Source organism: Neoarius graeffei, chromosome 5 (genome assembly GCF_027579695.1).
Source record: "Neoarius graeffei isolate fNeoGra1 chromosome 5, fNeoGra1.pri, whole genome shotgun sequence".
Lineage (NCBI taxonomy): Eukaryota > Metazoa > Chordata > Actinopteri > Siluriformes > Ariidae > Neoarius > Neoarius graeffei.
In genome coordinates this window covers 83,535,621-83,545,175 of record NC_083573.1, presented here as the reverse complement: position 1 = coordinate 83,545,175, position 9,555 = coordinate 83,535,621, and the positions used below count along the sequence as shown (strand labels likewise).

General features: G+C 40.3%; 1 protein-coding gene across 2 annotated transcripts in view; it reads left to right on the top strand.

The window, feature by feature from the left end:
• Window positions 1-8,262, top strand: part of itgb1a (integrin, beta 1a) — a 135,590-nt gene extending 127,328 nt beyond the window's left edge. For both annotated transcript variants that reach the window (XM_060922475.1, XM_060922474.1), the window contains one exon: window positions 2,979-8,262. In XM_060922475.1, the coding sequence (XP_060778458.1) occupies window positions 2,979-3,044 (66 nt within the window). In that variant the 3' untranslated portion in view covers window positions 3,045-8,262. The remainder of the gene's footprint in view (window positions 1-2,978) is intronic.
• Window positions 8,263-9,555: the final 1,293 nt, after the last annotated feature.

Sequence of the window (9,555 nt, the reverse complement as noted above, 5' to 3'; positions counted from 1 at the left end):
ATCCAGGTTAAATACATGTTTGTAAATGTATGGAAAATTGTAGAACATTTTCCCTTTTTGGTGGGGGGAATGTCCTCAAAAACAAATTTATTCTTTTTTTAAAATTATACTCGTTTTATTGAATAATTAGTTTATATATGCCCTCTTTTTACCCAACAGTTAATTTTTTTTCATTTCTTTCTGGTGTCATTGTTTTGGGACACATTTCTGCAAAAACATTTCCCTTTTTTTTTTTTTTGTCATGACACTTTGTTGGGAAAAAAAACCATCTAAACCCAATTTCTTGCTTTGTATATTCTTCTTGCCTTTTTTTTTTTGGACTTTTTAAAACCAAATATTGTGCATCATGAAGATGTTCTTACCTAGTCTGGCTAACGCGACTTCAAAGCTCTACGAGCTATTGGTCTGGCCAAGATATTAAGCCCAACCGTTTCCCAAAGTGCGTGGTTGACCCGCCTCCCTGAAATGCCTCAGTTTGCTACTGGTCGAAGCCAGAAAAGGCTGTGACGAAGCTTAAACCAATCACATCACTCTTTCCTCTGACGTATGCGACGCGACGGGGCTAACTGGTAGATTAAACTCTTACCGAAGCCGGTCGGGAGCAAGGCGAAAACGTCCTTCCTTTCAATAAATACCTCCAGGTCTGCTCTTTGCTCCGTTTTCAATGAGAACTTCCCGTTGAATGCTTTCAATACAGCATCTATGCGTAATAGATGCGGAAGCGTGAATGAAGCGCTTCCGGCATAGATTCTGTAAACAGTCTATGGCTTCCGGTCGCAGTTCTACTCCGTCAGTGCCTTGAACACGCCTCTACCCAGGGCCGTTGGAGATGCTCAAAGTTGATTGGTTCCCGATTTTTTGGGAGCTTGGAAGAGCTGTAGATAGCTTTCCTGGCCAAACTAAGCTCGCAACAGGCCCTCGTGTTGCATCACGCTTAGGATGGGCGGGCCCAGGCTAGTTCTTAACACCTCACTCACCCTGTATTCCCAGGCCATTATTTTTAATGTGTGTGTTCTTTTTATGAACTAATCTTCTTACCGAAAATTTCTCTATTGCATCCGTTTCACTCTTTTTATTCAGATCGTTAACAAATTAATTTGGGCGTTTTTTAGCTCATCTGGTTATAAGGCCAATGAGCTGTTGCCATGGTGTGGCATCCATCTGTCGTCATCTTGTCTGTCGTCATCAATTCCGTTAAATCGTATCTCCTCCATCAGTTCTCCACAGATTTCCGTTCCGATTCTTTTGTTTGAAAGAACTCCTCGTTCTGCACAAAACTTGGTCGTTTTTGTCAAATTTTTTGCTAACGAGTTACTAATTAGGCCAAATTAACGAATTGTATCTAATTTCTCATCCGATTCCAGTTCTGATCGATGTTTTGGGTCGATCTTCCCTTGAGGAACAAGACTTAGTCGTTTGTTTCTTGATTTTCCTGTTGTAAACAATTTGTTTACAACTTTTTGTTTTTCAGTTAAATCGTATCTCCTCCCTCCCTCAATTCTCAATGGATTTCAGTTCTGATTTGTTTAGTTTGAAAGAACTAGACCTTCTGTACAACACTTGATCATTGTATTGTCAAATTTTTGCTAACGAACTGCTAATTAGGCCAACTTGGCGAGTTTTCAGACTTTTCACTAGAATTGTATCTCCTCTCAGTTCTCACCTGATTTCAGTTCTGATCGACGTTTTGGGTAGATCTTCCCTCGAGGAACAAAACTTACTAGTCGTTTTGTTTGTTGATTTTCTTGTTGTAAACGATTTGTTTACAACTTTTGTTTGTTTTCAGTTAAATCATGTCTCCTCTCTCAGTTCTCAGTGGATTTCAGTTCTGATTGTTTTATTTGAAAGAACTCGACCTTCTGCACAACACTTGGTCATTGTATTGTCAATTGTTTCCTAACAAATTAGTAATTAGATCAATTTAGCATTTTCTTCTGACTAGAATTGTATCTCCTCTCTCATTTATCATGCGAATTCAGTTCTGATCGATGTTTTGGGTCAAGCTTCTCTTGGGGAACAAAATTTAATCCTGTGTTGATGTTCCTGTTGTAAGCGGTTTGTCGTGGAGGTTGGTCCTCTCTCACATCGTCACATTTCAGTTCTGTTTGATGGTTTGGTCGTCATGGTTGTTTTGATGGCAGCCCAGATAAGCTGCTATGTCCTTGATGTGCTGGGTTTTTTTTTTCCCTGCTTTTCGACAGGACTAAGGCTACGTTTACATTAGACCGTATCTGTCTCATTTTCTTCGCGGATGCACTGTCCGTTTACATTAAACCACCTGGAAAAGCCGGGAAACGGGAATCCGCCAGCGTCCACGTATTCAATCCAGATCGTATCTGGTCCGGTGCTGTGTAAACATTGAGATACGCGAATACGCTGTGCTGAGCTCTAGCTGGCGTCTCATTGGACAACGTCACTGTGACATCCACCTTCCTGATTCGCTGGCGTTGGTCATGTGACGCGACTGCTGAAAAACGGCGCGGACTTCCGCCTTGTATCACCTTTCATTAAAGAGTATAAAAGTATGAAAATACTGCAAATACTGATGCAAATACTGCCCATTGTGTAGTTATGATTGTCTTTAGGCTTGCCATCCTTCCACTTGCAAGTAGTAAGTGATCTGCGCTGGGATCACACACACAGCGGCTCAGTCCCGAATCGTGGCTTGTGCACTTCACTCGCGCGCTCTGTGAGCTGCGCAGGGCCGGAGTGCGCACCCTCCAGAGGGCACTCGCTGTTCAGGGCGGAGTGATTTGGAGCGCAGGATGCCTGCGGAGCCGAGCGTATCCGCGTATTGGTGTTGCTGTGTGCACAGCTAACGGTTTTAGTGTAAACGCGAATCGTTTTAAGAACGTTAATCTGATGATCCGCTGATTGTAAACGCTGAATGTAAACGTAGCCTAAACTTAAAACCACTGAATCTTGAAAATCCTGGTGCTGTGCCTGTTTTCACATGTTCATGTTTCTGCTTTTCACAGGGCGAAAATCCGATCTACAAGAGTGCCGTTACAACCGTCATCAATCCCAAATATGAAGGCAAATAATGCACATGTCCCGTGTGCCTGGAGCAGTATTCTTCATTTCAGTTTGAAATATATTTTCTCCCATTTTTTTTTTTTAGATTTTTTTTTCCCCATTTTATTTTGTAGAACTATGCATTTATATTTTTTGTGCCTCTTCTGTTTTATTGCGAAACGTGTACAGTTTGTAAAGACTTTGATCAGCATCTGAAGCTCTCATTTTGATTACAGTTTGTATTATTTCCTTTTGTTTCACACATTCATGAGAACATTTACTGCAAATTCTGTGATGCAAAGAGACGGCTATTAATCCTTCATAAGCAATACGTAAGGCAAGAAGCAAACCTTTTATTACGACAGTTCATTCTTTTTTTTTTTTCCACACTAGCCTTCGTTTCTATTAGAGACGAGTGAAAAGTGTTATACAGCAGCATCACTGAGTGTGTACCATCTGACGTGACAATCAGGAGTACTGTTTATTTGTACTGGTGCCTTTTTTTATGCCAATGAATCTAGAGATACTTACTTCGCATGTATTGAAGGCATGTTACGGGCTTAAGTGTTTATTTTATGTTCCATTTCAATGTTTTGAAGCATTTCTCATTTCAGAACTGTCTACAGCGATTTTATGCCACGCTCACAAACGCTTTAGGAGCATTTCACTCGAATGCACATTGCTTTTGGTCAGAGTTTCTTTCTCATTCTAATTCTCTACTACACATGATGTTATATAGCAAGCAGTTTTGCAACTTGATGTTTATCTGACTTCAACCTGTGGCTGTGGAAGATCATATACTTCACTGAGAGTTGTTTGGATGTAGTCCTGAAATCAGTATGTCTATAGTTATGATGCCTGTAGGTGAAGGGGTCGATTCACCCTTCCCAGAATCCAGTTCGTTGTTCATTAGCGCTCTGTGCAGCAAAACCTCTGGAAATTCATCATTAGTCACCCCTTTGAAACCCATCTCGGACTTTTTCTTTCCTTCCTTTTTTGGACGAGAGACATCCGAGACCGGTTCTGGTCCATTACAGTACAATGGAATAACCATACAAAAACAGAATCGATTGGTCGAAAGAATTGAAAATAATAACTACTTGGACAAAACAGCTTCAATTTCACATTACAATGTATGATCTATGACTTTGGATGGTGCTGTATTGTGTTTTTCAAACAGTGGAATATCCATGAATGCAAACATGGCAAGTCGTTACTTGGAGCAGAGGCTTCTGAGAAGAGTGAGCCGGCCCCTTTAAGGTTTCTGGCAAAATACAGGGGAAAAGAGTGATTTGCAAAAAAAAACTGTTGCTGAGTAAACAAATGCTAGTTGTAGATTCAAGAAATGCTATAGTAGTGCATCTCAAAATTAGAATATTGTGAAAAAGTTCAATATTTTCCATCAGTTATTTAAGAAAGTGAAAATATATTCGAGACTCATTACACAAACTAAAATGTTTCAAGAGTTTTTCTATTTTAATTTTTGATAATTATGGCCAACAGCACAAAAAAAAAATCTCAAAATATTAGAATATTTCATTTTGAGTTTGAGTAAAACAGTATAAATACCATGTATCTCTCAGTCGACTTCGGTACACGCAACCACAATCATGGGGAAGACTGCCGACATGACAGTTGTCCAGAAGACGATCATTGACACTCTCTCCACAAGGAGGGTAAGCCACAGAAAGTCATTTGCTGAAAAGGCTGGCTGGAAAAGGTGCACAAGCAACAGGGATGACTGCAGCCTTGAGAGGATTGTCAAGAAAAGATGATTCACGAGCTTGGGAGAGCTTCACAAGGAGTGGACCGAGGCTGATATCAATGCATCAAGAGCCATCACACACACAAGTCTTCAGGAAAGGGGTTACAATTGTCACATTTCTAATATCGAGCCACTCCTGAACCAGAGATGTCAGAAGCGTCTTACCTGAGCGAAGGAGAGAAAGAACCAGACTGTTGCTCAGTGGTCCAAAGTCCTCTTTTCAGATGAAAGTAAATTTAGCATTTCATTTGGAAATCAAGGTCCTAGAGTCTGGAGGAAGAGTGGAGAGGCACAGAATCCAAGGTGTTTGAAGTCCAGTGTGAAATTTCTGCAGTCTCTGATGATTTGGGGTGCCATGTCATCTGCTGGTGTTGGTCTACTGTATTTTATGAAGTCCAAAGTCAGCACAGCTGTCTACCAGGAGATTTTAGAGCACTTCGTGCTTCCATTTGCTGACGAGCTTTATGGAGATGTTCATTTCCTTTTCCAGCAGGACTCAGCACCTGCCCACAGTGTTAAACCTATGACCGAATGATTTGCTGACCATGATATTACTGTGCTTGATTGGCCAGCCAACTTGCCTTACCTGAACCTCAGAGAGAATCTAGAGAATAGAACAGAGCAACACCCGACCCAAAGATACAGATGAGTTGAAGGCCACTATCAAACAACCTGGGCTTCACGAACACCTCAGCAGCACCACCACAGGCTGAACACCTCCATGTCACGCCACATTCATGAAGTAATTTGTGGTAAAGGAGCTCAAACCAAGTAGTAAGTGTATAAATGAACATACTTTCCAGAAGTTGGACATCTCTGGATCGTAAATCCTTTTTGATTGATCTTGGGAAATATTCTAATAATTTGAGATACTGGATTTCTGATTTTCATGGGTTATAATTATCAAAATTAAAACAAAAAGGCTTCAATCAATCATGGTTTTATTTATCATCGATCTCTACAATCAAAGACTTGTAACAAATACATTTGAACTAATAAAGATCTAAATTAAAAATATAAAACAAGCATTAAACTACTATATCTGAGGTCTTGTATACGACATTAAAACTTAAATGTAAATGTTAAGTCGAATATAACTAATTGCAATTTAACTCTGTTGGTCACAAATATTACATTTGTACAATGTGCCGCTAGTAAGAGTCATTTTCTTTACACTTGATTAAAGAATCAAGATCTCAGCTCTTTAGGGAGATTGTTCCACATACAGATCACCAGATAGGTAAATGATCTGAGAGTCCATTTGCTGTTCGATGTTGGTTGTGCTAGTCTGAGGTTACGCCCTCTTAAATTATAATGGCTTTGTTGTATTTGAAAGAGTTCCTTTACTGTATGTAGTTCGGACCAGAGGTAGAGACGAAGGCTTGATAAACCACAGACGAGGAATGGCATGACTATCGGTGCTCAAGTGTCTGTAGATTGCCCATGTTTAAAGCATCTTTAGATGGACAGTCATAAGGCAGTTTGAAGATAGATCTAAGACCAAAACAACTGGCTTTCTCAAGTTCATCATGGAGACCATTAGTAATACCCAGTAGTAACGGACTACAGTATTCGAAATGTGGGAAGATGAAAGCCTTGTACAGCTTTGCAGTGGTGTTGATCGCACTTTTTTAATCCGTTTGATGGCTAAAAGTTTAGCATTATACTTTGTGTGTGTTCTTAATATGAAGACTCATAAACAAGATACTGTCAATAGTAACGCCAAGTAGTTCCAAACTGTCTTTCTGTTCAGTGGCCTTGTTCTTGAGAGTGAAAGAAGGGATGGTATTGCTGTTACTAAAGGTGATGGCCTTTTGTCTTTGAATGATTAATGGATAGATAGTTAAGAGAGAGCCAGTCAGTAATTGAAACGAGATCTTGGTTGATCTTGATTTCCAAAAGATCAAGAGATGAATCACTGGTGTAAAGAGTAGTATTGTCAGTATAAAGTCTCCAGGATGAATTATTGCAAAAAAAAAAAAAAAATGATCTCATTCAGGAAGATATTGGGGTGAGAAGGGGGGAGGACCCAACAGGCTACCCTGAGGCACACCACATACAGTTGTGTTCAAAATAATAGCAGTGTGTTTAAAAACGTGAGTAAAGCTCAAAATCCTTATAATTAGTTTTTATTTCCATGCATTGGGAACACTGCACATTATATTCTACATCAAAACATGAAGAAAAATGTATGAATATTTTAATTACTTTACAGAAAATGAAGAAAAATGAACATTGGGCTGTTCAAAAAAATAGCAGTGTCTGCATTTTTCATTACAAACTCCAAATATTTACTGTATAAACTGAGAAAATCTTAAGGATTTAGTATTCCTGTGAATCACTAAACTAATATTTAGTTGTATAACCACGGTTTCTGAGAACTTCTGGCACCTGTGAACAGGTATTCCAGCCCAGGATGATTTGACAACATTCCACAATTCCTCTGCATTTCTTGGTTTTGCCTCAGAAACAGCATTTTTGATGTCACCCCACAAGTTTTCTATCGGATTAAGGTCCGGGGATTGGGCTGGCCACTCCATAACTTTCATTTTGTTGGTCTTGAACCCTGATGCTGCTCGCTTACTGGTGTGTTTGGGGTCGTTGTCTTTTTGAAACACCCATTTCAAGGGCATTTCCTCTTCAGCATAAGGCAACATGACCTCCTCAAGTATTTTGATATATGCAAACTGATCCATCCCTGGTATGCGATAAATGGGCCCAACACCACAGTAAGAGAAACATCCCCATATCATGATGCTTGCACCACCATGCTTCACTGTCTTCAGAGTGTACTGTGGCTTGAATTCAGTGTTTGGGGGTCGTCTGAAAAACTGTCTGCGGCCCTTGGACCCAAAAATAACAATTTTACTTTCATCAGTCCACAAAATGTTTTTCCATTTCTCTTTAGGCCAGTCGATGTGTTCTTTGGCAAATTGTATCCTCTTCAGCACGTCTTTTTTTTAACAGTGGAACTTTGCGGGAGCTTCTTGCCAATAGATTAACTTCACACAGGCACCTTCTAATTGTCACAGTACTCACAGGTAACTTCAGACCGTCTTTGATCACCCTGGAGCTGATCATTGGCTGAGTCTTTGCCATTCTGGCTATTCTTCGATCCATTCGAATGGTAGTCTTCTGTTTTCTGGTGGAGACGGTGGGGACCTCGACTGGCTATCGTAGCCTGCAGGGAATCGGCCGTCAGACATTCTGTCGCATGTCCCAGACCCGGTGAAATGTAACTGAATTGTCTTGGCCAGGCCTAAGGGTCCCATCTGCATCTCATCATTGCTGAGGAGTGTGCTCCCATCACCCAATCAAGCATCCAGCCAGAGCAGGTCATGATATATTTTTTACCATATTAACATGCCATTGTGCGTCATGCCTCATGTAAAGACTCTCGTCTCTGCGAGCCTACCACACAGATTTAATACTTGTCATTTTTAGGGCATACCTAACAACGTGTTTTCTCTCTCTCTCCCCCCCCCCCCCCCCCCCCCCCCCCCCATCTGTCCCTCTGAGTTACATGTTTATCCTGGGATTGAGATGCTGGCCTCTTCTGCCCCTCGGACCTGCTTGATCCATCCTGGTGCCCTGTGTCTGGTCGGAGTTTTATCGCCCCACTCCTGTGAAGGACGGCCCCATGAGGACAGTTGAGGGTTATACCTGTTAAAACTGTTAATATTATAGTCAGGCTGTCTGTTGTTGCCCAAATGAGGATGGGTTCCCTTTTGAGTCTGGTTCCTCTCGAGGTTTCTTCCTCATGTCGTCTGAGGGAGTTTTTCCTTGCCACCGTCGCCACAGGCTTGCTCATTGGGGATAGATTAGGGATAAAATTAGCTCATGTTTTAAGTCGTTCAAATTCTGTAAAGCTGCTTTGCGACAATGTTTATTGTTAAAAGCGCTGTACAAATAAACTTGATTTGATTTGATTTGATTCTTCCACGTCTCTCTGGCTTTGCTGTCCATTTTAAAGCACTGGAGATCATTTTAGCCGAGCAGCTCATCATTTTCTGCACTTCTTTACAGTATACGTTTTACCTCTCCAATCAACGTTTTAATCAAAGCACGCTGTTCTTCTGAACAATGTCTGGAACAACCCATGTTTCTCAGGTTTTCAGAGAGAAATGGATGTACAACATGTGCTGGCTTCATCCTTAAATTAGGGCCACCTGATTGACATCTGTTTTTTCACAGAATGAATGACCTCACTAATTAAACTCCACACTGCTATTATTTTGAACACGTCCCTTTCACTTAATTATTCGATTACACAGACTCAGGAGCATGCATATCATGAATGTTGGGTCTGTTGGTTTTCTATGACTCTACTACACCTACTGGTAAATTATTTGCCATGTAGTAATATAATTTCCACCAAAAACAGTGACTGATCTGGTTAGTCGTGTTGGACTGCTATTATTTTGAACACAAGTGTAATCCTCCAGTCTGAAAGATTGTCATTTAACTTAACTCTTTGAAGATTAAATATTTCACTTTGTGTAATGAATATAGACAATTTACTTTTTGAATCAAATTATGAAAAATTAACTTTCATGATATTCCAATTTTTTTAGATGCACTAGTATATACTAAACTGCTATTTAATTCGAGTTGAAGGCTATTATAGGAACGCTTCCTATTTTCCACTTGATCAAAACATTGTGGGCGTGTCAAACTGCATAATGATCGACAGTGTTGTTTCCCTGGCAGCGCACATCTCATTATTTTCTGATTTACTTTAGCATACAAGTATGACTGTTTGCATACGTATACAT